Genomic DNA, 26,208 nt, shown 5'->3' on the forward strand with positions numbered 1-26,208 from the left:
TGGGGACCGTGCTGGGGGTCAGCCAGCATGGGGATGGGCAGGAGGAGGCAGTGCAGGGGCAGGGTGTGGGACGGGGATGCAGGACAGGGACAGTGGTGCTCTGCCTTGGGCTGGCACCTGGGCACAGTGGCTCACACATAGTCCTTCATGGCATAGCCCATTGGGCCACAGGTTTTCACTGCCCTGTACTTCTTGGGGTAGGGGTCCTGCTGGGACTGGGATCCTGAGCAGCACAGGACACCCCCACCGAAGAGCTGCAGGGCACTGGAGGCCCAGCCGATGTAGAGGGCAGCCCCCAGCTCTCTCTTGAGGGCCTCAGGCACCATGGGGTTGTAGAAGTTGCTGACGATGCTGTTGGCAGACCAGGAAACAGGGATGAGCAGCATGATGCTGGCCATGATGAAGATGACACCTGCCACTGCAGAGATTCTGCTCTTGGTGCCGTTGTCATCCACACAGCGGGTGCAGTCAGCTCCCGAGAGGGCGATGAAGAAGGCAAGGCAGGCCACGAAGATGGAGGTGACCACCAGGGCACGAGCAGCTTGCAGGTCAGAGGTGAGCTCCAGCAGCGAGTCGTAGGCCTTGCACTGCATCTGCCCCGTGCTCTCATAGACGCAGTTCATCCACAGCCCTTCCCAGAACACCTGGGCCACCACAATGTTGGAGCCGATGAAGGCCGTCACCTTCCACATGGGCAGGGCACAGGTGAGGATGGAGCCCAGCCAGCCCAGTGCGGCCATCATCAATCCTCCCGTCTGCATCGTCATCATCGCCATCAACAGCTCCTGCGGGGACAGGCACGGGTGTCACAGGCACAGCCCACAGCCAGGGACAGCATGAGCTTCGTCTGGTATGTCCTGCTCCCCCCCAGGATGGGAATGGCTGCAGGACAGCATGGGGACATGGGGGACACGGGGACTTGAAGGGCACAGGGACACGAGTGGCATGGGGCGGTGCTGCAGGACAGGATGGGGACACATGTGGTACTGAGGACCCAGGCCCCAAGCAGGCCAAGGTGCAGGAGCCCCCATGTGTCACACTGGCCCCTACACTGTCCCCACAGTGCAGCACAGCCTCTGCCATCCCCCCTTTCCAGGCCATGGCAAGTGTCAGGGAAGGCATGGCTTTTGGGGGGCAGGATGGGGGGCTAGGTGGGCCCATCCCCCAGTGCTGCAGAGTGCAAACCCCCGACCTCACACTCATCCCATGTCCTGCCCTGGTGGCCACCCCCCGGTGCCCACCCCATGTCCCACTCCACCACAGGTGCTCAGCCTCCCTGGCCACAAGCCTTGTGCCAGGGGCACAGGGAAGGGCACAGGGCACGGCAGAGAAGGCAGCCCCTCACACCACTCAGCACTGCCTGCTCCCGTTCTGGCTTTGCCCTCACAGCCATCCTACGGTGCCCTTTGGACCCAGGATATCCTCTCCAGGAGAAAAGGGAAATGGGTCAGAGCTGAGCTCTGCCCCGATCCCAGGTCTGGGACTCGGACCTTCTGCGATACCATCCCAGAGAAGCCCAAGGAGCAGCCCCAAGAGGGCAAACCCTGGTGAGGGGCTATGGGGTCACCACAAGTGGCATCCCTGGGAGAGGGGTCGTTGGTATAGGGACACATGCTGGGCACACTGGCAGCTCCACCATGGCCACGTGTGACTGCTGTGGCCCTGGCTCAGCCCATATCCAGCTCAGCCCCTCAAGGAGCAGAGTTCACCCCTGGGTGCCCGTGCTGTGCTTGGCAGCTGGGACCAGCTGGGGTTTTATGGCCCCGAGCTCAGCGGGTATCGGTTGTGCCTGGCACACCCTGTGGCTCCTGCCAGAGGTTTCACCATCATTTCCCCTGTCTCAGTTTTGGTTTCTCCAGCCTCTCCTCTCCCACTGTATCCCCACTTCTTACCCAGCACCTTTTATCCCTCAGGAGCTTGATGGACACCCAGCACTGGACTTGGCATCCTCCGGGCCATGAAAGACCCTTTGGGCCAAAATCATAGCCCCTTCTCCCATGCTGCAGGCAGGCAGGGGCCGGGATGGTGGGCACCATCCCAGGCACCCTTCCCCAGCCAGCGGGACCTGGCCACACAAGACATCCCAAATAGGGCCTACGACCGCCTGCAGGGGGACAAGTGGTGCCTCCACGGATCCCCAGGGATGCTCGACAGGGCATTGAGCTCACATTCTCACCTGCCCACCGGCACCACAGGGTTACAGGCATATTTTCCACCATTCCCGGGCCCAGTGAAGGGACTGAGGAGCTGGGAGCCTTCCAGCCCTCAGATCCAGAAGAGATACCCAGACCTAGGCGTAGTCACCCCCGTCCCCGCAAACCACGAGGTGGGAAGGAAGGATGTTCCCAAGGCAGAGCAGCACTTGCCGTGCCGGAAGCGAGATAGGCAAAGCAGCCGGCGCTGCCCACGCCGGCCGCGGGGCGCTCCCAGCCGGGGCTGGGGGGTGGCACCGGGGCCAGCGCGCCCCGACCCGCCCCGGCCGGCGCCCGCCACCTTCTTCCCGTTCGGGTGGGGAGATCGCAGCGGGTCAGGCGTGGGACAGGCGTGGGACAGCCCTGCACCCCGTCCGGCGCCGCCAAGGCTCTGTGCCGCAGCAGCAGCCGCTGTCACCCCCGGAGCGGCCGGGGAGGGGCACGGGGAGGGAACGCCAGGGCTGGAACAGGCGGCGGGAATCTCAGGAGACTCCGAAGAACAGATTTGGGTGATCTCTCGGGAGGACGGGAGCCCAGGGCACAGGAGCACCGGGGCTGCCCCACCACCGAGGCGGGTGTTGGAGAGCGTAAAGAACACGAGGCACAGCGGGGTCTGAGCAGCTGCCGTTTAATGCGGGAAGGCTGAACACGGGCAGGGACGGCAGCACAGTCAGGGGTACCATGAGACTGCGCTCCCGGCCCCGGGCGTCCCACTCTGGGGCGATGGATGCGGTCGGGTCCGGGAGACGCCCCCCAAGACGCGGGGGCACAGCCCCGCTCCCGCCCTGCCTCCCCGACCGGTTTTCCCAGCACGGCCGCTGCCTTCCCACTCCCAGGATAATGATGCCCCCGCCCTGGGGAGCTGCCGCGAGAAATCACACTCTGTACGGCCGCTCCGAGCCCCGAAAGTAGGTCAAAGTCAAAATTTAGATAACAGGCAGGTGACAGCCCCTGTCACCCCTCAAGACCCTGCCGGGGTTTGCAGAACCACTACGTCCCTGTGACCACGTGGGACAGGTTCGCGGTCCCTATCAGCACCGACACCGCCACCCACCCCGAGGGACAGACACGTCCCGGGGAGCTTCACGAGGGGAAAGAGAGCCCTGTGCCACCCGTGGGACGGGCTCCTGGGAGCTGTGTCACCACATGGCACACCCCGATACCGGGAGCCAGGAAATGCTCGAGGAGGAGATCAGGTGATGTCTCGGAGAAGATGCCTCAGCTGGATGCTCCGGGGGGAGCAGAGCCCCCACCGCAGACAGCCAGGACAGGATCTCCTTGTCCCCTGTCTCAACCGCGATTAGAGAACCGGCTTCAACCCCGGTGGAACAAAGGCGGCTCTGTCTGCCTTCCCTCGCACCGCCCCGGCGCCCGGCCAGTCCCAGCCCAGCCGGGGAGGTTGCGTGTCCTGGGAGGTCCCTGTGCCCTGGAGCGGCCGGGGGGTCCAGGCAGGCGCGGCGCCTCCTACACGTAGTTGCTGGCTGGCAACGAGCGAGCAGCCGTGAACTTGGCCGAGTAGGGCTTCTCCCCGCGGGGGGGGCAGGTGCAGCACAGGATCCCCCCCCCAAGCAGCAGGAGCGCCGAGGCCGCCCAGCCCACGTAGAGGGACGAGCCCAGGTCCCGCTTCTGCGAGTCAGAGACCAGCGGGTTGTAGAAGTCCTGGATGATGCTGTTGGCTGACCACGAGATGGGGATGAGGATGAGGATACCGGCGACGATGAAGATGATGCCGGAGAGGATCATGACCTTGGCTTTGGCAGTGTCATCCTCCACACAATTGGTGCATTTGCCACCGGTGACGGCCAGCAGGGTGCCCAGGATGGCCAGGACGATGGCCACCACCACCATGGCACGGGCGGCTTGCAGGTCCTGCGGCAGGGCCAGCAGCGAGTCGTAGACCTTGCACTGCATCTGCCCTGTGCTCTGCACCACGCAGCTCATCCACAGCCCTTCCCAGATGATCTGCGCCACCACGATGTTGTTCCCGACGAAGGCCGTCTCCCGCCACATGGGAAGCGCGCAGCAGAGGATGGAGGCCAGCCAGCCGATGACAGAGAGGGCGATGCCCAGCACCTGCATCCCCATGGAGGCCATCGCTCGCTGCCTGTTCCCTGCCCGCCTCCCGCCGCGCAGTGCCGGCTGCCGGGACCATGGCAGGCATTTTATGCCTTTGCCGAGGGAGGAGCGCTGCCGCAGCCGCCGGCCTGCCGCCGGCACTGGACGGAGGGGTAGAACCAGTTTCCCGGGATTCTTCCACTTGTATTTCTCCCTGCAGTGATGACACTTAATATCCCAGCTGCTCCCACGGAGGAGGATGCAGGGGACTGGAACCAGGCCACCCAGGTGCAGGAGTGCATCCCATTGCTGTGGGCAGGCAGGACATGCCCAGGGCAGCATTGGGGCTCAGCCCGGGATGCTAAAGGGGAAGAGCCAGTGTCCAGGCACCAGGATAGCTCTGCCATCCCTGCCAGAACCCTCTGCTCCATCACTTGGATGGGGTCCCTTCACGTCTTCATGCCTCAACTTCCCTCCAGCTCATAGCCCAGCCTCTGGCCCCCCATGGCCCCATGCCAGGGGAGGAGCACATTGTTCCCTCTGGCCGCTGGGCTCCATGCCCGGCAGGACACAAGCGGCTCTTGTTTGCTCCTTGGCATCCATACCAGCACTTGCAGCCCTCCATTAGGCCTCGGGCAGGAGGTGCCACCGCCCAGACCCACAAACCGGTTGGAGCGGCTGCCATTTCCCCACAAAGGAGAGACGGCACTGCCTGGGGCAACAGGGGGGGAGACCCCAAACCCAGCTGACCTGTGCTTCAGTGCCAAGCCAGGGTTCACACAGCCACCCTCAGCCCCAGCTCTGCCCATGTCCCACTGCCTGTGTGGTGGGGTTGGGTGGGTTGGGGCTACGAGGGGCAAATGCAGCCTCGAGCTGTCCTAGAGCCACACCCACTGATCCCAGTGCCGGTGCCAATACCAATGCCAACACTGATGCCCTGCTGCTGCTGACCTGTCCTCTTTTAATCCATGACTCCCACACGGGCTCCCTCCCTACTCCCTCCAAGCCCCTGCACAGGCACAGCACAACACCAGACAGACGGCACAGACAGACAGACGGACATTGCACTGTTTCATCACCCTAGCTTAATCCTGGGCCCCAGGAAAAGATAAGAGGCACTGAGATAATCTTAGTTTTCCTGAGCACTGGGTTACCATCACGATTCAATCATTTGTTCTTATTGCTTGGTGTGACGGACTCTGGAGCTGCTACTGCTCGTGCCAGGATGTCCCTGGGCATCATGCCCCAGTGTGGTGGGACAAGCCTGGTGGCCCATGCACTATGGTGCCAGGAGGATGCCTGGGGACACTCATGTCTCACAGCAGACCCCAGCCTAAGGAGATGTTCATGGTCCTGCCTGCCTGACTTGTGCCAGAGGAGCTGCCCAGGCTCTGTCCTTCTGTCCTGCTGGAGCGCCCGCATTGTTCACATACCAGTGTGTCTACCCTGCGGCCAGAACCTTGTGGTCAAGGGCTCCCTTTAATCTACAAGGCTCCGGAGCATCCCCGCCGGGGCCAGACTCTGCCTGAGGCTTTCACCTCCCAGCCGGCTGCTGTAACCACCGCAGTATTTGGGGTTGGAGAGAGGCACACGCCCACGTGTGTGTGTGTGGCTCACAGCGGCACAGTGTCCCCGCAGGCGCGTGGGGACATGTCTCTGGGCTGGGGACAAATGGCAAGGTGGGGACAGGGACTCCCCCGCGCACGGAGCATCAAAGCTTGAGCTGCTCATTCTCCCCCTCGGAGGCAGAGCAGGCGCCAGCACAGCCTCTGACAGCCAATTACTGTAATTAATGCTGGAACGTGACATATATTCCACCTGGCAGCTGCCGCGCAGGGGCAGCCCCTGTGCCCTTCCCCACATTCCCAAGTGACACACCCACCCGGAGAGCACTGCTGGCCCCGTGTCCCCAGCACTGCCGGACAGCAGGACTGACAGACACCGGCTTGGCATGGAGGAGCAGCAGCCGACCCCAGAGCCCTTGGAGCCTCAGGATGGTGGTGCAGCACAGGTGGGATCACCAAGCGCCTCAGGACATGCCATCCAGGACAACCACTCCACAGACACCAGCCCCACACGGACACCAACCCCACAGCCCTATCCCAATGCTCATTCCCAGTGCATCCTGTAGGACCCCAGTCCCAGATTTTCCCCAGTGTCACCTGCAAGAAGCCATGGCACAGGCACATGTCCTGCTGGGACCACAGCCCACTTGCTCAGCAGGAAGCTCCTCCACCCCAAAACAACACACTCAACACATCCTGATGCTCAACACACTCAACCCATCCTGAACCTTCACCACCCGGCACTTGCCCCAGCATCTCCAGACAGCTGTGGATGCCCTGCTCCAAATGCAGTGGGATTTGAAGGACATGCAGGAGCCTGGGTTCCCATCCCTGTTACACTGCACTAACAGGGTTTGTGAGGGCAGAGCTCCCGTTCTGGCACATCCATCAGGAAACACCTTCTGACACTTTTCTTGTGTTCACTAGCATGGGGACACACTACAGCCCCTCAGCTGGGCAGTGAGGCCATTCCCAGGCAGGAAGGTGACATTAAACACAGTGTCACCACAATGCCAGGCACTGCTGGGTGCACAGCAGAGCTGTGTCACCCTGGCCTTGCCAGGGTTGAGGACACCCCACAGGGAGAGGGCTTGGGGCATGAATCTCCTGCCAAAAAGCTCTTGGGGACACCTCCACCCAGGACATGAGTGTCAGTCCCACCTCACATACCCCACACCACTGAGCCAAGATCCCCTCATCCCCCGGGACCCACACATGGACCCACCAACCTGGCTACCTCAAGGTCCCAAAGAGGCAGGTGAGACTTGCCAGCAAATGATGATCCACTGAGATCTCTGGTTTCACATCTGCCAAGCAAGGCACGGCCAACAACCCTCCCACTCAGGCTGTGAGGAGCGGGGCAGCTTCTCCCCGCTGGAGGCTGAGGATTAGTTACCGACAGCCCAGAGACTGAATGTTCCCAAAAAACATCCTTGCCCAACATAAATCCCTCCGACCGACTCAAAAATGCACAGTCAGGTTATTTATCGCTAGGGGAAAGCAAAGTCTTATCGGGAGGGGAGCCGCACGCCGGGACCTGTGGGGTCCCTGCAGGGAGAGAAGGGACCTTCGGCCTGAAGTCGCTCTGAAAGTCAAAACTCTGTCCAGTTTCTATGCAACAAGTGGCTCCCGACAGGGAAAACACCCCTAAGCGCTGCCAAGGTAGTTGGCGAAGGGATGGGGGAGATGATGGATCAGGAAGGGGGTCACGGGCGGTGCAATGGGGGTGTCCCCACCGGCGATGCTCGGAGGAAGCGGGATGTCGCGGCAAAGCCCTGGGGAAGACGATCAGATCTGTCGGGGTGGGGATGCCCCAGGCATGGTCCAGCATCCCGCAGCGAACCACCAGCCCCCTGACACATCCTGCTGGTCCATGTCCCCCGCTGCCCCCAGCCCCTGTGTGCCGCAGCCACCTCCCCGCCCCGCCGGCAGACAGAGCTGCCATTGATGCTCGGAGCCGCCTCACCTGCTCCCGCCGTGCCGAAGGGGCTCCAACAATGGGCTGCCTGTGTGCCCTGGCCGGGGCAGAGCCAGCAGCCCCGCGCCTGAAATATAAGCAGCCGAGGCGGCATTTACCGCCCCGGCCCCGCTCCCCCGGGGGAAAAGCGCCGGCATTCCCGACCGCAGCGGCGGGAACACCCCAGCCCCGCCGCACACGTGAGTGGGACGCGGCCCCGCGGCGCCCGGGGCGGTTTCTGCCGTCACCCCCCGCGCACCCCCGGGGTGATGCCGGGTGCCGGGTGCATGGATGGGGGATGCTGCAGTGGGTGTCCCCCCTGTCAGGGCAGGTGTCCTTCCACTGGGGCCACCAAACCGGTGATGCTCCCGTGACCTTTGGGTCTGACATTTGTTCGGGGTCTCTGCATCACTGTGGAGCAAACCTGTCCCCGTGTCACCACGGAGTTCTTGCAGCCACCACACTTTGTCCCCATCTCGAGGGACTTGGATACTCCTCATCCCTCCCCAGCTGTGTGGAAGTGCAGAGGGACTGCACTGGGGAGGGAGATGCAGCGGTTGGGATGGGGGTGCTCTCCAGAATCCCCCAGGGATGCTGGTCCTGCTCAGCTCCTCAGTAAACACCAGTGAGCTGGTTTGCTCACCACAAGAATGTGTCCTGCCGGGGGTGGCCAGCACCCCGAAACCCCGGTGATTTGCCCCTTCCTCTGTCGTGAGTCAGGCGGCGGCAGCTGCCCCAGGCCGGCACAACACTGGGCACAGCCTGTACTTTGGGCAATTTGGGATGACAAAGTGTGGACGCTGCGTGTGGGGCTCTGATTGCAGGGTCGGGGGCTGTGGTGTTTCACTGCCCTGTCCCACCCCAGCTCTGCCCCAGTAGCTCCTATCCCATACACCTGCCTCGAGTATCCCACTCTTCCCCTGCCCCACAGCTCTACCTAGAATATCTTCCCTGTCCCATATCCCTATCCAGAGGTATCCTCCTCTCCTACCTCCCACTCCTGTGTGGGTTATCTTCCCTGCCCCATGCCCTGCTATTGAGTATTCTCATTGTTCCACAGACCTGGGGGTATAGCCCTGCCCCTATTTCTGTGCCCCACAACCCTGTCTGGGGTGCCAACCCCCCTTCCGTATATCCCAGCCCTGTCTGGGGTATAACCCTGCCCCAAAGCCCTGCTTGGGGCATCCCCACACCCTACCACCCTGCCTGGGGTCCCCTCCAGGCCCAGAGCCCTGCCAGGGGAACCCCTGCCCACAGCCTCATGTGCACTGGGGCAGGGTGTGTATGTGTGCAGCTGTACCACTGCCTGTTCACCTCTGCTTCTGTGTCAGTGTCTGTCTGTGTGAGTCTGAGTCTGTCTGTGAGTCTGTGTGTGTGTGTCTGAATCTACGTGTCTGTGAGTCTGTGTGTGTCTGTGAATCTGTTGGTGAGTCTCTGTGTGTATCTGTCAGTCAATATGTCTGTCTGTCTGTCTCCATGTGTCTGTGTGTCCGAGTCTGTCGCTGTGTGTCTGTGTGTCTACGTGTCCATGTGTTTCTGAGCGCAGCTGCATGCCGGGGTGCTGCTGCCAGCAGAGGGTGTGTGTGTATGTGTGTGTGCGCCTGCACCTGTGTGTTTGTGGTGTCTGTGTGTGTGTGCCTGTACTGTGTGTTTGTGGCGTCTGTGTGTGTGTGTGTGTGTGTGCCTGCACCTGTGTGTTTGTGGTGTCTGTGTGTGTGTGTGTGTGTGTGTGTGTGTGCCTGTACCTGTCTGTGTTTGTGGTGTCTCTGTGTGTGTCTGTGGGTGTGGGTGTGTGTGTATATGTGTGTGTGCCTGTACCTGTCTGTGTGTCTGTGTGCCTGTTCCTGTCTGTGTGTCAGTCTGTGTGTGTTCAGCCACGCACGTGTGCACTCCTGCACCCCGGGGCTGTGGGCCCTCCCCTGCCTGCACAGGTGGGGGCCCTCGGCAGCCCGGCCCCCCCTCTGCTGGCCGCTGGCAGCCCGGCGGGCCAGCCCTGTGACAGCACTGCACCATGGACACCCAGCCCGAGGTGCCCCCGAGGGCCGGGACCCCCAGCAAGGGCACAGAACCCTGGGGGCTGCTTGCACGGGCTGGGCCTGCCCTGGGTACCCCCAGCTGGCTGTGGGGATTTTTGGTGTCCTCGGGGGGGTGATCACAGTACAGGGGGGTGCCAGAAGCTCACCCAGCCAAGTACAGGATATTTTTGGGATGCCGTGGGTTGGCAGAGGCTAGATATGGGGGTATTGGGGTGTCACAGTGTGGTGGAGGTCAGACATGGGGTGCTGCAGGGGGCTGGAGGACAAGCTGGGTGGATATGGGGTGCTGGGGTGACATGGGGTGACAACAGCTGACCCAGATATATATTGGATATCAGGGTGCTGTGAGGTGACCCCGTTGGCTATGGGGGTTCAGGGTGCTGCAGGGCAATAGGTGACCCACCAGATACTGGGTATCAGAGCACTGTGTGGCACCCAAATACAGCCCCTCTGGCTATGGGGTGTTGGGATACTCTGGGGGCACCCAACTCCAAGCCCTCTGGCTGTGGGATGGGATGTCAGGATACTGTGGGGTACAGCCAGGCAGCTGCAGGGTTCCCCCCCATCCCAACTGCACGGCGCCAGCTGCCAGCATCCCACCGCGCTCTTGAGTAGTTAATAAGTTGTAGAGGAGATTTTTGGAGCAGGCAGGGGAACAGGTAGGAGCAAGCCTGTGTCCAGCAACCACATTCCTGGGGGAGGGGGACTGGAAGCACTGGCACTACCCCCAGCATGCAAGGCTGGGGGGGGGGGGAAACATGCACCCCACAGCCATGGGGCTGTTGCTGCCAGGTCTGAAGGGATTGCTCATGCCTTGGGATATTTTTCCAGTTGCCGGGTGCCAGCTCAGGTTGTCAGGGTGATGCTGCTAGGGTGGTTACGTGCATTATCTGCTTCCTTCAAGGTCACAAGACTTGTGCTGGATGAGTAAAGATATTTATCAGTCAGTCAGAGGATCTCTGACTGTGCTCCTGGCCCAGCAGGGTGGGAACAGGAGGGGCCAGGCTGAAGGGGTTCCTGCTGGGCCAGGAGCGCCCACAGGTCCCCTGGAATGGTGACACAAACCTCACAGCATGGCGGAGGGGTTGCACTTTGCACGGTGGTGCAAAGGTGCCCAACGCTCATCGAACCCCAGTTAAACGTGAGCACTGGCAACACTACAGAAATCAACAAACCCTGACCAGCCACATTTCCTCCACGGGGGAAAGGTGAACCCTTGGGATTTCCAGGTTCACAGAAGGGGTTTGGTGGGAATGAGCATGGTGGTAGTGCTTCCTGATACCCATCGGCCGAAACCAGGCGATGGCTGTGGCAGGTGGCGTTTCTCCTCCTCCCGCCCTTCTCTGGTTACCCAGCGCCATCTCTGCAAACAAAGGGGAGGGTGTGGGACACAGGTGACGGTGACGGAGGAGCAGAGAGGAGCGTCCAGCAGCCAGCACTGAAACCCCACCCCGGGGCCAGCCCATATAAATAGCACTGCGCACAGGTGTAAGCCGATCCCCCGGCTGCGAGCGGCGGCGGGTGGTGGCGACGGTCTCGGTCCGTGGGTTCTTCTCCGCCATCGCCTGGAGCGCGTCACTGAACCGTCCACCATGTCGATGGGGCTGGAGATCGGCGGTGTGGCCTTGTCTGTGCTGGGTTGGTTGTGCAGCATCATCTGCTGCGCGCTGCCCATGTGGAAGGTGTCGGCCTTCATCGGCAACAACATCGTGACGGCCCAGATCATCTGGGAAGGGCTGTGGATGAACTGCGTGGTGCAGAGCACGGGGCAGATGCAGTGCAAGGTCTACGACTCCATGCTGGCCCTCCCTCAGGACCTGCAAGCTGCCCGCGCCCTGCTGGTGGTGGCCATCATCTTGGCCGTCCTGGGCTTAATGGTGGCCATCGTGGGCGCCCAGTGCACCCGCTGCGTGGAGGATGAGAGCACCAAAGCCAAGATCACCATTGTCTCCGGCGTCATCTTCCTCCTCTCTGGTGTCTTGACCCTCATCCCTGTCTGCTGGTCGGCCAACACCATCATCCGGGATTTCTACAACCCGCTGGTGATCGAAGCACAGAAACGGGAGCTGGGCACCTCGCTCTACGTGGGCTGGGCGGCCTCTGCACTCCTGCTGCTGGGAGGGGGCCTGCTCTGCTGCTCCTGCCCCCCCAAAGACGACAGGTACCCCACAAGCAAGGTGGCCTACTCCGCCCCACGCTCCGCCGTCACCAGCTACGACAAGAGGAACTATGTCTGAGCTCCCCCGGGGTCCCCCGGCCCCCCTCGATATCCCCCACCCCACCCACCCACCCTGGGACCCTCATTGCCCTCCGTGGGGCCCGGGGGCGGCAGCGCCGGGGCGGGGGGGGGCGCGAAGGAGGGGACGGGGACGGCCGCGGGGTCAGGGCCGGGCTGTGTAAATAGAAACAGTTTCGGTTAAACACGAGGCAGTTTCGGGTCGGCGGGAGAAGCGGCACTCGGCGAGGTCCTGCCATGCCGATGGGGCGGGATGAGGACGGGATGGGGACGGGGCCCCCTGCTGTGTCCCCCCATCGCTGCTGGCCCGGCACCGTCTGTCCCTGTTACGCGTGGTCTGTACCGGTTACATTTGTCAATAAACGTGTCCTGTTTTGGTACCCGAGTGTCCTTGAGATGTGCGGCACGATCGAGGTGGGCACGGGGAGGGGGAACACGGCGGTCCAGCTCCTCAAGGCACCCCCTACACACCCCGCTACGGCGGCACCCGAGTGGCACCGGGCTGTGGGCAGAGGGCTCAGCCGCAGTGCGCCGGGCGTCCCTGCTCGGGGTGGAGACCCGTTGTCCCCCTGCATTCCAGGGGCAGCTCTCCGGGAACGGTCGGGGCGGGAAGCAGCGCAGGAGCCGCTGGATGCCGCAGGGACACTCCCTGCCCGCAGTCCAAAGTCTGGGGCCGCCGGGGGGGCCGCGAGGCGCTTCCCTCGCCCGGGAGCCGCGCTGGGGCGAGGCCGCCCTGCTCGGCCGCTCCCTCCCGCCCGCCGCCACGCTCCAGCGGCCAGGGACAAAGGGGCAGGAGCCGCCGCAGGAGCGCGGGGCCGGTCCTGGGGAAAGCGAGGCCGGCGGTGGTGAGTGCGGGGCCGAGCCGGCCCGTCCCGCTGTGCCTACGGGCGACAGCGGGCGGAAGGGCCGTGCGGAGCCCCCGCCGCCCGCAGGGAGCCGCCCCGCCCGGCTCACTTTCCCCGAGCCCCAACACCCCTGCCCGCTGCCCGCTCCGGGGCGGCCCCGCCGTGACCCTCCCCGTGCGCGCGCTGCCGCCGTCCTGCCGCGGGGGGGCGCCCGCCGCCAGCGGGGCGGGGCGACTCGAGCACATCGCGTCACGGCCCGCGCGCCACCGCCGCAGCCGCCATGATGCTCCGCCGGCTGCTCGGCGCCCCCGCCCCGCCGCCCCTCCCGCCGCCCGTCGCTGCTGCCGCCCGCTCCGTGGCCACGTAAGGGCCCGGCCGCGCGCGGGGCGGGACGGGGGTGGCGGGAGCGGTCCCGGGAAGGATCCCCAGGGGGGGATCCCGCGAGCAGGGGCGTGGCCGCCACACGGGAGCTGGCCGCGCCTCCCTCAAACCACGCCTCTTGCACCGAGGTGCCCTACACGGCTGGTGGACGAGTTGGCCACGCCCCCTGTGGCCACGCCTCCCTCCCTGCCTGCCCTTGGCCCAGCCCTGGCCGCGCTCTCAGAGTCCCAGTGGGCCAGGCTGGGAGGGGCCCAGAGGGTCCCTGGTGGCACCTCCCTGCTCAGGCAGGGCCATGCCAGAGCACAGGGCACAGCATTGTGTGCACAGGGCTCTGCAGGATCCCGGCTGAGGGAGACTCCAGCCCCTCCCTGGGCAGCCTGCTCAGGGCTGGGCACTGCCCAGGGCAGAAGTTGTGCCTCCTGGGCAGGGGCAGCTCTGGGCTCAGGCCCTGCCCGTGGCTCTGGTGCCACTGCTGGGCCTGGAGCCGAGCCCGGGCCCTGCTCTGCCCCTCCCTGCACACAAGGACACCCAGGGCTGAGGGCCCCTCTCAGCTGGGGCTCCTCTCCAGGCTGAGCAGCCCCAGCTCCCTCAGCCTTTCCTGGGCACAGAGATGCTCCAGGCCCTCCTCATCCTCACAGCCTGAGCTGGCCCCGCTCCAGGAGCTCCATGTCTCCCATTTCCTGAGGAGCCCAGGGCTGGACACAACACTCCAAATGTGCCTCATCAGGGCTGGGCAGAAGGGCAAGGCTCACTTCCCCCCTGCACCTCTGGCCTTACCCCATTCCTGTCTCCCTGCAGTGCAGTGCCCCTGACCCACGTGGAAGTGGAAGGTCGCAGGGATCGGCCACCCCTCGTCCTGCTCCACGGGCTCTTTGGTAGCCACAGCAACTTCCAGACGGTCGCCAAGACCCTGGCGCGCCGTGGTAGCGGCAAGGTGAGACCCAGGACGTGGGGGGAGGCGCAGCATCAGGGAGAGGTCTGGAGTCATGTTGGGCAGTGCCTGGGGTGACACGCTGCTCCTGCCCAGGCAGGTGCTGACAGTGGACGCCCGGAACCACGGCAGCAGCCCCCACAGCCCCGTGATGACGTATGAAGCGATGAGCCTGGACGTGCAGCACCTCCTGAGCCGCCTGGGCATCACCAAGTGCATCCTCGTGGGACACAGCATGGGGGGCAAGACAGCCATGACTCTGGCCTTGCAGCGGGTCAGCAGGCACGGGGCTGGGAGTGGGGTCACAGGCTCAGGAAGTTCCAGGGGGGGCTGTAGAGGGGATAGAACCTTCTGAGACTGTTCACCGGGGCCAGCTTTGCCCCCAGCTCCACAGGGACTTGTCTATATCGGGGTGGGTGGTGTAAGCCAGGCTGCAGGAGCAGGAGCAAATCTATGTCCACCAGCCCATGCTCTGCCCTGTCCCTCCAGCACCGATTGTGAGGGAGCTTGGAGATCTGTGCTGAGGACGACTCTGGGAAGGGCACATGGAGGTCTCTACTGAGACAGGAGGGAGCAAAGAGCCTCCAGGGAATCTGACTGGGAGTGGAGCCCTGTGCCCACTCTCACTGGGGAGATCTTGGAAGATCCTGACATCTGATCTACCCTGCTTGTGTCTCCAGCCAGACCTGGTGGAGCGCCTCATCTCCGTAGACATTGGTCCTGGCTCAACCGCCCCCGTGTCCGAATTCTCTGCCTACATCTCGGCCATGAAGGAGGTGAAGGTCCCAGCGGGGCTGTCCCGCTCAGCAGCACGCCAGCTGGCAGATGACCAGCTGCAGCCCGTGGTCAAGGTAGGAAATCCCGTGAGAGATGGGGAGGATGGAGGGTGCCAGGACATCCTGTTTTGTTGCTCTTACTGAAGAGTGCATGATCCCCTTCCATGGCAGCTCCCACAGATGAGACAGTTCCTCCTCACCAACCTGGTGGAGGTGAAGGGCTGCTACGTGTGGCGGGTGAACCTGGAGGCTATTTCCCGGCACCTGGCAGATATCATGAACTTCCCTGTGTTCCAAAAGCCATATCCTGGTCCTGCACTTTTCTTGGGAGGGTCCGACTCGCCCTATATCAGGTGAGACTGGATAGAAGTAGTTCCAGGTCTGTGGTTTGACCTTTTGTGCTCTTTGCAGCTGCCAAGAGTGGGAGGAGCCCCTGGCATGAGGAAGGTCCTGAGCAAGGGCTGTTCCTCCAGCAGCCAGTGACACCGACACACTGGAGCGAGGGGGAACCTGGGGCCCCCCTGGGCTTTCCCAGCAGGAAAGGAGTCATATCTGGGATCATCCTCTGCTTGGGGAGGGTGAGGGAAGACACCAGGAGGGACCTCTTATCATGGCATGTTCCCTTGTCCTGCAGCTCCAGAGACTACCCAGAGATCCAACGTCTCTTCCCCAAGGCAGAGATCCAGTACATTAAAGGTGCAGGCCACATAGTCCATCAGGATAAATTTGAAGAATTCATCACTGCTGTCCTCAATTTCCTGCCACAGCTGTAGCACTGGGGACCAGGGTTTGTGCAAGGACCATGTGGGTCCTGAGGAGCTCTGGACAGTGATGCAGGACTCGGGCTCTGAGGATGGGCTCAGCTGGGACTGGCTGCCCTCACTGCAGTCTGATCCTGCCTGCAAGACCTTCTCCCATCCTGATTCTCCTGCAGCCAGAGCAGAGAGGCACCTGCATCCTGTGAGATCTCCTGCCACTTCTCAGGGAGATGGGGTGCCACTGGCTCAGGACACTGTCCTGGCTGCACAGGGGTGCCAGGCACACGGAGGGGGCAGGAGAGCCCTCTTGTTTTCCTGCTGCCAGACCCTTCCATGGATCTGGCTGTGACTTTGCAGAATGTGCAATAAAGCTGAATCCATGCCAAGGCAGAACAGGGGTTGGATGTGACCATGGTGGGCAGGGCATGTGTGGGGGGCAGAGGAGGGGGTTCTCAGTTGGCAGCAGGGAAGCTGGTGGGAGTTGACAGCTAGACTGGGCCCTAATGTGACAAGCTGTGGGAGCAGTGCATGTGAGACACAGGTTTGAGGATCTTTCTTGGTTTCCAGTGGAAATTGCAATTTTGCTCTATGCCTGGGGGAGTGTGAGGATTGGGGAGTGAGGGAATCTGCCTCCTGAGCAAGGAGCATGTTTGCCCAGGCTGTCCCAAAGGCAGGGTGGCTTCATCCCTGTGCTCCCAACAATTTCTCCCCTCCCACCTGCTGTGCATCCCCCTGAGGCAGCATAACACCCACCCACCACAGGCTGGAGGCAGAGGAGCAGGGTGTCTGCTGCAAAAATCCCTTTATTGGACAACTGGTAAAGCCAGGGACAGGGCAGAAGTGACCATGGGGGTGACAAATCATCTCTGTAACAACTGGGGACACACTGTGTGTGTGGATAGTAGAGAGACACACTAACCATCTCTGCTTTTGCTGCTCCAGAGCCAGGTGTCTGCTGCTCCCTGGGATGAGTCTGCTTAATTTGGGGTTGTTTGGAGGCCCCAAAAGGGAGGGAGGGCAGAAAACTGAGGATGCTTTATTCCAGGTCTGGCTGTAGTTGCCTAGCAGAGCGGACACCGGGGACTGCTTTGGAGATTTGCTGTGTTTCTGCAGAGCTGTTCTTGTCCCTCTTCCTTTCCCTCTCCCTCTCCTCTCCTCTCCTCTCCTCTCCTCTCCTCTCCTCTCCTCTCGAGCTGGGCTGCATTGGCCTTGAGGTTTCTACTCTATCAACCTCAATTCAAACACTTTTGCTCTCTGTGTATTACTTTTTTCCTGTGAAGAATATCAGACCAATAAGCTCCAGAGTCACAAGCTACTGAAATGAGTTCCTTGGGTACCACCAGCCAGCTGGAGGTGGGGTCTGGCCTCAGCTATCAGCACACAAGACCTTTGGACTAAGCCACAAGCTCTGGAGCCCAGGATCTGTGGGGGATTTCTCCCCACTCCTTCCTGCTGGCCAGGTACCAGGTTTGGGGCACAGACAAAAGGCAGCTACAACGTGCAAGGTGAAGAGTCTCACCATGGCAGGAGATCAGTGGCCTGAGGAGAGGTAGAGCTTTCTAGAGGTAGAGCTACATTGTAGTCCATCCTTGTGATGGCATCTGCTGAGAGAGCACAGGGAAGCATTGTTGGACCTGGGGTGAGAGAGACAGCAGGGAGAAATGAGAGCAGCTCTGTTCCTGCATGGGAAGGGTACAGGAGATTCAAGAGATGTCCCAGGGGCATGTCCAGGCATCTGTCTGGTGGCACGAGGGATGCCATGGGCTGCACAAACTCACTGGACTCTGTGGCTGCCAAGTGTCAGGCTGCTGATGCCTCCAGAGATCCAGCTGACTCCCCAGGCAAAACCAGAGCCCTTTTTGACAGCCTGCTCCCAAGGAGCCTGCCAAGAAAAGACCTGTCCTGGCCTGAGCTCTGCTCCAAGCAGGATGTCTGATCCTTGGCACAACTGCAGTGAACCACAAACGCCACCTTTAGGAAGACCTCTACGTGGCTGTTGCAGGCATGGCTTCAAAACTGCTCTATCAGGCATTGGGTAGAAATAGAGCCTGTTGATGACATGCGGGACATGGGATCTGGGGTGACAGAAGATGTCCAGTGTGACTTCACTGTCATCCCTCACTGTAACAGTGATTAATGCTGGGTGCCAGACCGGGACACTGGGACACCTTCTCCAAGGTCATTCTATTTGGCCCATCTGGCCAACAGCACAGAAAAAGGACAGGGCATCCTAGGGAAAACACAAGTGATGTGAATGCTTTCTTCAAGCCTCTGCTTTCCTGTTCTCCCAGCAGCCATGATGGCCTGGAGCCATCTGAGACCCAGCAGGAGAAGCCAATTTCCACCGCAGTGGTTCGCGGGGGAGATAAAATTGGCAGACGAAGGAGCGAAGGCAGAGCCGGGGAGGGGTGGGGGCGGGAGCCCCGCCTCCAGGGAGGCGCCAGGGAGGGCGGTCACAAAGCTCTGGCCCTGGTGCTGCTGGAGGGATGTGCGGGCGTCCTGAACAGCCGCGCACCCCGGTAGTGGGGTTCCCTGCAGGAAAGGCTGGAATCAATGACCTCAAAGGTCTTTTCCAATCTAGTTTATTCTGTGATCTCCTGCCCTGCTCCTTGGTCGGCAGACCCCTGGCTCCCCTCAGCCCATGCCTGCTCCATCAGGGGGGCTGGGCTATGCTCCAGCCCTCCTCTCATCTACTCTGCCCACAGCATGTGGGCTCCTTCTGTCCCTGATGTCGCAGAACTCACTCAGGGAGTACTGCTGGATCCAGTGCTGGCCCTGGATGCCAACGGGGGCTAAGGGGGCACCTCAGTGTTAGGAAAGGCCAGTGGCACAGCAGAGGGCCCTGCAAGCAGAAAGCCCCTCAGTTACACTGGGAAGTGTCTGCAGCAAGAGGGGTGATGCAGGGCAGGGCCCCTTGGGGGCTCCTGTTCAGGCCCAGAGGGGGCAGCCACCCCCAAGAGCTCCATCATCACAGGGTGGCAAGGGGGTCTCAGGGCAGTGATACCCAACTGTGCCCCTTGCCCTTGAGCCTCAGACGCTCCCCAGGGCTGTTCCAGCATCCCACTGGAGGCTCTGGCCAGGAGCGGACCACAGCCCTTCATCTCTCACCTGAGTCAGCTCAGACCCAGCTGCTCCACCATCCTGAGGCTGTCCCTGAAGATCTGGCTGGCCTTGGTGCCCTTTCTGAAGCACAGTGTTTGAAGAGCCAAGCCTTATCCACGTGCATCTTGCATTGATCCTGAACCTCTTCCACCTGACTGAGGCTCAGAACCCCTTGGGTCAGCAGATTGTCCAGCATCCCAGAGATCAGTGGGTTTCTTACATGCTCCACAAACTCTTTCTGCACATTCTGGAGCAGCTCCTCTTCAGGATGGCCCCACACCATAGCTCCAGCTGCCCCACCACCTAGCTCCCTCCAGGTGCTGCATTTTTCCTATCACCTCTCTACCTGCTCCCCCTGCTCTATTGCCAACCCAGGGTGCTGCTCCCTCCTTCATTTTCCAGCCCAGAGGCTTTTCCTGCCATCACTCACCTCCCTATTTTCCCACACATTTTTCCCAGGGAAATTGTCCAAAGCAATGCATTTGCAAAGATTCAACATCTGTGGGCCAAGGAGGTAGAGGTGCCTCTGCACCGCCCAGAGGCAGGCCCGGGACAGCTCCACTCACAGCTGGCACCAGACAGGGATGGTTGTCCTCTGTCGAGGACCAACACCCCTTTGTCCACATCCCCAAACCCTCCAGACCCGTCTGGGGCTGGCCTCAGCTCATCCTTTCCAGAGGCTGCAGAGAGACACCGCCTCCGGCAGCAGCACCTGGTGCTGGCAGCTGGGAGCACTGGAACAGCTGCCCAGAGAGGCCGTGGGGTCTCCCTCTCTGGAGACATTCCAAACGCACCCAGACGCATTCCTGTCACCTGCTCTGGGTGACTCTGCCTCGGCAGCGGGGTTGGACTGGGTGATCTCCCCAGGGCCCTTCCAGTTTCAGCTACTCTGTGATGCAGCCCGCAGGATCCTGGAAGGTAAAATCCAGGCTGTGAGGAAGCCTGAGATTGCCCCCTGACTACATGAGTGGGGCTGGCCCGCAGGCAGGCTGGGGATGTGAACGGCACAAGTAACGGCACGGATCGGGAAACGCAGGGACGAGGGGAGGGGCAGAGGCCATCCAGCCCCAGCACATCCAGGCCGAGAGAAGCAGCAGCTGCCCGAGGCTGAGCGGGGCGGCCTCACGATCTCTTGACCATTCCGTAGAACGCGAGGCCTGGCCCGGAGGCAGCGACCCCGCGCCACCCTGTACCGGCCGAGGCACCGGAGGCGGCCGCGCCGCACCGATGCCCCGGGGCTGTTCCCTGGGCGCTGCCTGGCACCGAGGAACTGAGGGCTCCGTCAGGCTCCGGGAGCCCTCGGGGGCTCCTGACAGCGGGCGATCACGTGACGGGACGGCCCAGCCACCCCCATTCTCGCCGCCCGCCCGCCCTGTCTGAGGAGCGGCGCCATGCGGCCGCCGATTGGCTGCGGCGGGACGCGCTGTGATTTCTCATTGGTCGTCGGGCGGCGGGCACCGCCCCCTCTCGTGTCACGGGATAGGCCTGGCGGGAGGGTGGGTAGGCGCGGCCTGGCGGCCGGTGGCGCTGGGCGGGGACGCGTTCTTTCTGCTGATTGGTCGGTGGCGCCGGCGGTGCCTGGCGCTGATTGGTCGGGGCGCGCGGGCCGGCGGGGGGGGCCGGGCGGGAGCTGCACGCGGCAGAGGCGGGAGCGGCGCGGCCGGAGCCGGGCGGGACCCGCCGGGACAGGTGAGGCTGGGGCTGCCCGGGACTCTCCGCCCCCGCTCCTCTCCCGCCGCCCTGGCGCCCAGCGCCGCTCCTCGGGCCGCCGCCCGCCGCGGCTCCGCTCCTTCTCCCCGCCGCCCGGTGAGCGCGGCCTCCCCGGGGCCTGTCCGTGAGGGGCGGCACCGCCCGGTGGCAGCAGCGCTGAGGCGGCGGCGGCGGCCCTGCGGGCCGGGCTGCACCGGAGGTTCCGTGGTGTCGCCGGCGGGCGGAGGCGGGGTCACAGTCAGACCGAGGAACGGGGTGCGGAACTCCCGCTGGGGCCGGCCCTGCCCGCTCCGGCCCTGCCGCGGGGCCTGAGCCCTTCCCCGGGCCGAGGCTGAGGGCGGCTCGCCCGCCTCTCCTGTCCACCCGCGCTGGGGCCGTGCAGATCCCGCCTGGAAGTGCCTGGCGGGTGGGAGATTCTTGTGCCGCAGAGATCCGGAGTAGCGGCACGGAGCTGGTTCTTTTTCGTATGCGGTGGGGTTTGCTCGGTGCCCCCCTGGAGGCCACACACGGCTGTGTTTGGAGCAGGTGCCTCCCCTCCGTGTTGGGTAGGAGCTGGTTCCGTGCTGGTTTGGAACTGTGGCTGGCTGAAGTTTGGTGTGGAGATGGTGATGCAGGTTTGACATTTATTTAGAACCTCCTCAGCTAACTGTATTGTATACATTGCTTTCCCTAAAGCACCAAAGCAGCTGATGTGATGCCTTTGGGGTTTTCTGCTGAATTAACTGAAGTGGAATGAACTCAAAATAATTAATGTTAAAACGGGGGTCCTAGAACATTATTGAGCATGTTGTGTTAACTGTCCCATAAAGATCCTGATGGTGATTTTGGCAATGACTTGAAGGAAGCTGACAGGTAAAAGCTGAGAAACTGCATGAGCAACTCAGGGTGCTGAGTAAAAAAGGGGAAATGAGAATCTGACACTTTGGCCTGGTTAGTTTGGCACTGGACTTCGGGGAGACCACATATGTTTTACCAGAGAAAGCAAAGAAGTAGACTCTTCAGGAAGAGTCTGAAATGGGAGCAGAGAAACAAGGGAGGGAGAAGTGGGTTCTGTCCTGGGAAACAGGAATTTTTGCCTGGGTTCATGAATGTGTTGAACACAGGGAGCTAGGCTGGAGGTGGTCTTTGGTACCTCACTGAGGAGGAGGAGAGGGAGTGTTAACTCAGCTCCCACAAAAAAGCTGGTGCAAAAGCTGCTGTGCTCAGGTTTGGTGTTTGTGTGTAGTTCAAAGCTGGTGGAAAGCTGGGCAGAGTTTGGACATGTATGAGGTGGGAATAAAGGTGAAAAAAGCTGCTATGTAATGCTGAGAGAGCTCCATCTGCATTCTCCAGCAAGAACTTGAGAGAAGATCTGACCAGTCTGCATCTGCTTGTGGAGAACAGAGGCTGGAGACTGGGAATTCAGTCTGGCTGGTCAGGGTATGTGTACATGGAATCCAAAATGTATATCTTTAGGTGATAGAGATGCAAGCATGAGAACTAACTTCCCTAAGTCATGATGACTTTGTATTGGCTGCCAGCTTTTACATGGAGGCTCCATGTTTTTCTTTTTTTTAATAAAAGCAGCTGGGCTCACAGTCCCAGGAGTTTGGGGTCTGCTCTGCTTGGGGGTCTGTGAGGTGGCTGTGGTGTCTTTAAGGGAGTTTGCTGGAAGATGGACATCTAAGTAAACTGGGAAATAAATTTAAATGTTTCACTTATAAATTTCTAGGAACATCTGAGTTCCCCTTTTCTTTGCTGCATTCTCAGGAATCTGTTTGTCTGGTTGTGACAGCTATTTAATTTTTTGAGAGAGCCTCGACTGGGACATTTCCTCAGAGGTGTCACTGCTGTGGGTTTTGTGGCAGGGTCCAGCCCATCTGTCTCAACAATAGTGTCATTTACCCATCAGATTTGGTTGTAACAAGCTAAAAGGAAAAAAAACGAAACCCAAAACCCAAAATCAAGGGAAGCTTTAGGGGCAGATCTTGCCACAGAGACTTTGGAGAATGCTGCTGTGCCGGCTTTTTGTTGTGATCTCAATCTGCCAAATATGCACTGTCCTGCTTTTGTTTTTTGTTTACATGGGGCTTCTCAAAGTCTCCCTTGTGCCAGTACTGGGGAGCACAGGGATGATGTGAGCAGCCTTTCCTCAGCCTGGTGGCTGTGTCTCGCTGAGCTCTGCTCACCTGGAGGCAGGTGCCAGGCCTGGGTGACTCTAGTCTGCCCTGTTGGTGAGGATTGCTCTAGGAATTGGGCCTTCTCCTCCAAGAGATGTTCTTTTAGTCTGTGCTGTTTGAGACGGAGCTATTTCCATCCCTCTTTGCTGTCTCTAGTTTGTTTCAGAGGCTGCTGTCGGTGGAGGGAGAGGGTTGTTCTCAGTAATACTTTGGTAGGTGAGGAAAAAGGAGGATAGAGAGAACTGAGATTGTTTTGGGGTGTGGGTGGTTGCGCTGAGTGTGTGCAGTGGTGTTGGAAATGACTGAGCATTGTTTCACAGGAAAATCCAGCAGTGTCATCTAACCCAGCTTATTTTTATGAGAGAGAAATGTGAACAGGAGGAAAGAAATCAGTGTTGCATACTTGCACATCATACTCAACTTTCCAGGACATGCTCCCACAAGGAATTAATAATTATCAAAGAGTTATGAAAGCTCATACCTTTCCCCTTCCAAGGCAGCTCCAGCCAGCCAGTTTCCCCATGTGTTTTTGGATTTCTAGTAGTCTCTTACTGTGAGACTTGTCGCTCTTTGCAGAACTAGATCAGGGCCCTTTTTAGATAATGATGAATGGAGATGAGAGCTATTTAAAAAATTACTTTGCTCTTAGCAAATTAGTGTAACAGTTTAATCCCTGCTCATAATCACTGCCTGTTCTTCAGGAGGGTGCTGGGGCTGTGATGGAGCAGGGAGGAATTTTGTCTGGTCACTTGGAGCACGCTCTGGCCGGTGTAATCACTTCCCTCCTGTTCCTCCCTGACATTCCCGCAGTTCCACACACTCCCAACAGCCCCAAAGGGTAGGATTTCCCTCCTGAGAGATCAGATGATTAGCTTATAAATAGCAAATGCCTGCTGAGGCCTACTTTCCAGCGTGATTTGGTCCCTGTTCTGTCCAAAGCAATGAGTACAACTGCATCCGCACCTTGCAGCCCAGAGCCAAATCCAAGGAAAGGTGGATGCTTTCCCTTGAGATGGTGAATTTCTGCCTGGAAGGAAACTGCCCTGGTGCAAGGTGTTTTGGCTTTGCAGCCAGAGCCTCAGAGAGGGGATTGACTGGGAGGCTCCCGCAGCAGCAGTGCACTGTGCTGCTGGATGTGCTGGCCCAGCTCCGGGAAACCAGCTCTTTTCTGGGAGTGTGAGCTGAAATGAATCTGAGACATGTTCAGTGGCTGAATCCTGTTTGAAATGAGCCTGTGTTCCTGCCAGAGGCCTGTGCTGGTACTGGGCCACCCTTGTACCAAAGCCTGAGCTCTTGGAGTCCTCTTTGCGTTGCACACATTCCCCCTTACCTATTTCCTTCCAACTTTCTTTTCTTTCTCTCTAGGTTAGTCAGTCCTGGGCTTCTGAGAGATTCTGACACACATGCTGAGGTTTGATGTGCAGCCTCTGGTCGCTCTGACATACCTGGTTTGCCTCGGAGCTGGAGGAGCCTCTTCCCAGTGGGGTGGGGATGGTTTTCACGGGGTGTGTTTTGCAATGTCCTTGTGCAGTGATCTGTGTGTGGTGGGTCTGGGAGCAGCCTGGGCCTTTCCAGACAGAGGTGACTTTAGTGGGACAGAGCACCAGCAGAACTAATCTGACAGTTCCCGCTTTTAACAGCGGTAAGGCCTTTGTTGTTACTTATTACTTTGTATTGCTCTTTCTCAGTTGGGAGATGCCCTCAAATTTCTTCTTCAAGAGGGAGAAGCCTGCCCCAGGGCCTATCCCGAGAGAGTTATGTGTCAGTATATTCTGTTTCAACATGTATCAAGTTTCTGGCCTCAGAGGTTTCCTTTTATGTTGTGAGCTTTTTAGGCGCTTTATTCCCTTTAGTCTCTGATGGAGAGCATTCCTGATCTCCCTTCCCTCGTGGATCCTATTGCTTCACTTCTAGGTGGAGTGTTTGCTCAGCAGCTGTGAGATACAGCTGATCTCAGGCACTGCACACCCAGGATGGTCGGCTGGCCTGGCCACGCAGGACAGAGTTCTGCTTTTGCCAACATTTATTTTCCTGGGGGACAGAAACACTGCGCTGTCTCTTGCAGGGGTGTGGGTCTGATCCTACTGCAGAGAAAGGCCCAGCATTGACAGGAAGGATGGCAGTTAGGATTATGGTTTTCCTAAGCCTTGGGAATGGGGTTTGCTAGAAATAAGATAGGTGGGAATGTTCTGATAACAAAGTACAGGCGACATATTGGGTACCTCTGTCTGAGATGGAGCAAGAGCCAAATCTGGTGACTCTTGCTGAGGCTGCTGACCACTGTCAGCTCCTCCCCGCTTCAGAGGAGCCTGTGCCTGCAGCAGGGACAGAGGTAGACATGGCTCACAACTTATCTGCTCGGGGGCAAAGTCTTGTAGCTGAACTTAAGCCCAGAATTGCACTGGGGTATTCTCTGGAGCTCAGCTTTCTGCCATTTCATGCTGTCAGAACAGCACTGGCTGGGAAGTGGAGTCCTTGTTCGTTTTCAAATTTGACCAGTTCTTCACTGCAAAATGAAAATGTGGAATTGTTCTCAGAATGTGCTTGGACATGGCACTGCCTGTGAGTGACAGCTTTATGGTAAGGACCTTCAAAGCATTTCTATTCTACAGTTAGTTCAATTGCTTAGGCTCTGCCAGCCTTTCCCTGATGGTCCCTGCTGAAGCTGGGGATCACTCCGAGCGAGCGAGGGTTGCTGTTTGCATTGTTGCTTCTGGAAACTTCAGAGGGTTTTGTTGGTTTGTTTTATTCTAGAAACTTGTTGAAGTAGATAGCTTCCCCCGAGTGGATGAGTGCCTTGTGGCAATCCAGCATGAATCTATTCAATTGTCTCTGTTGTTTCAACTGTGCTGCCTGGATTTGCAATAATTTTTTTTTTTCAATCTTTCAAAGGACTCAGCAGAAGTCTCCTTATAGCAGGAGCATGACTGGCACATAGCACTCAGGGACACCAGTGTGAGCCAGGTGGGATCTGTTTCACTATTCTAATGGGAACGAGAGCAGCCGTTGTCCTGTTTAGTATCTCATTTATGGGCACCTACACCCAGTTTGGAGAATGTCTCACTGAGGGTACCCTGGGAGAGCATGGCTGGCTGCCAGCCTGGAGCCTGGGTCATGCCCGTGCCTCCTGCAGCTCAGCTTGGCTGCCAGCACCACCTGGCAGCTTCATCACCCTGCAGGTGCCTCGTCACCTGGGGTGCTCAGGAGGAGCTTTAGGAGGATGTGAGGAGCCCTGAAGTTGTTGCTTCTCACCCCAGTCAGCATCGTTTGGGCTTATATTCACTTCTGCTTTCCAGCCAGACAGCACCCCCTTCCTGCCTCCCCCAGGTCAGGCCTGCAGCTGCACCCATGCCAGAGGCACTTCTGCCTTCCTTCTCAAATGGCAGACTGAACTTCCCAAAGGCTAAAATGTTCTGTTCTTGCTGAAAACTTTGGAGCAAGCCCACGGCATCTGGACACAGGCCAAAAAGCCTGTGCTGCCCTGGAGTTCAGGCTTGGGGCAGTA

The 26,208-nt window shown here is 60.0% G+C and overlaps 5 protein-coding genes across 5 annotated transcripts in view; 3 read left to right on the forward strand and 2 right to left on the reverse strand.

Annotated features, from left to right (window-relative positions):
- Positions 1–7,929, reverse strand: LOC139599907 (claudin-4-like). The gene is made up of 2 exons (XM_071447623.1): positions 7,779–7,929; positions 1–785 (listed from the first exon to the last, which is right to left on the reverse strand). Exon 2 carries the CDS (start codon positions 774–776, stop codon positions 132–134), a length of 645 nt encoding a protein of 214 aa, XP_071303724.1. The 5' UTR covers positions 777–785; positions 7,779–7,929; the 3' UTR covers positions 1–131.
- LOC139599903 (claudin-4-like) lies at positions 2,843–4,660 on the reverse strand. Its single transcript, XM_071447619.1, has one exon. The coding sequence runs from the start codon at positions 4,587–4,589 to the stop codon at positions 3,657–3,659; it is 933 nt and encodes a 310-aa protein (XP_071303720.1). The 5' UTR covers positions 4,590–4,660; the 3' UTR covers positions 2,843–3,656.
- Positions 7,930–11,397: 3,468 nt separating the features above from the next.
- On the forward strand, positions 11,398–12,042 carry LOC139599948 (claudin-3-like). Its single transcript, XM_071447700.1, has one exon. The coding sequence runs from the start codon at positions 11,398–11,400 to the stop codon at positions 12,040–12,042; it is 645 nt and encodes a 214-aa protein (XP_071303801.1).
- Positions 12,043–13,088: 1,046 nt separating this feature from the next.
- ABHD11 (abhydrolase domain containing 11) lies at positions 13,089–16,125 on the forward strand. Its single transcript, XM_071447911.1, has 6 exons — positions 13,089–13,249; positions 14,066–14,201; positions 14,299–14,472; positions 14,879–15,049; positions 15,146–15,327; positions 15,609–16,125. Exons 1-6 carry the CDS (start codon positions 13,167–13,169, stop codon positions 15,745–15,747), a joined length of 885 nt encoding a protein of 294 aa, XP_071304012.1. The 5' UTR covers positions 13,089–13,166; the 3' UTR covers positions 15,748–16,125.
- A 4,316-nt stretch (positions 16,126–20,441) lies between these two features.
- MTMR4 (myotubularin related protein 4) overlaps positions 20,442–26,208 on the forward strand; it is a 56,533-nt gene continuing 50,766 nt past the window's right edge. The window contains exon 1 of the mRNA XM_071447597.1: positions 20,442–20,523. The gene's annotated coding sequence lies outside the window, so the exon portion shown is untranslated. The remainder of the gene's footprint in view (positions 20,524–26,208) is intronic.

This window comes from Agelaius tricolor, unplaced genomic scaffold, assembly GCF_023055355.1.
Source record: "Agelaius tricolor isolate 1412-34295 unplaced genomic scaffold, bAgeTri1.0.p SCAF_25, whole genome shotgun sequence".
In the NCBI taxonomy this organism is placed as follows: domain Eukaryota; kingdom Metazoa; phylum Chordata; class Aves; order Passeriformes; family Icteridae; genus Agelaius; species Agelaius tricolor.

Bases quoted from the DNA above. Each gene is read 5' to 3' on its own strand.
- LOC139599907 (XM_071447623.1), bottom strand. From the start codon at position 776: ATGGCGATGATGACGATGCAGACGGGAGGATTGATGATGGCCGCACTG.
- LOC139599903 (XM_071447619.1), bottom strand. From the start codon at position 4,589: ATGCTGCCCTGGGCATGTCCTGCCTGCCCACAGCAATGGGATGCACTC.
- LOC139599948 (XM_071447700.1), top strand. From the start codon at position 11,398: ATGTCGATGGGGCTGGAGATCGGCGGTGTGGCCTTGTCTGTGCTGGGT.
- ABHD11 (XM_071447911.1), top strand. From the start codon at position 13,167: ATGATGCTCCGCCGGCTGCTCGGCGCCCCCGCCCCGCCGCCCCTCCCG. The intron at 13,250-14,065 runs GTAAGGGCCCGG...GTCTCCCTGCAG, and splicing joins GCCGCCCGCTCCGTGGCCAC to TGCAGTGCCCCTGACCCACG. The intron at 15,050-15,145 runs GTAGGAAATCCC...CTTCCATGGCAG, and splicing joins AGCTGCAGCCCGTGGTCAAG to CTCCCACAGATGAGACAGTT.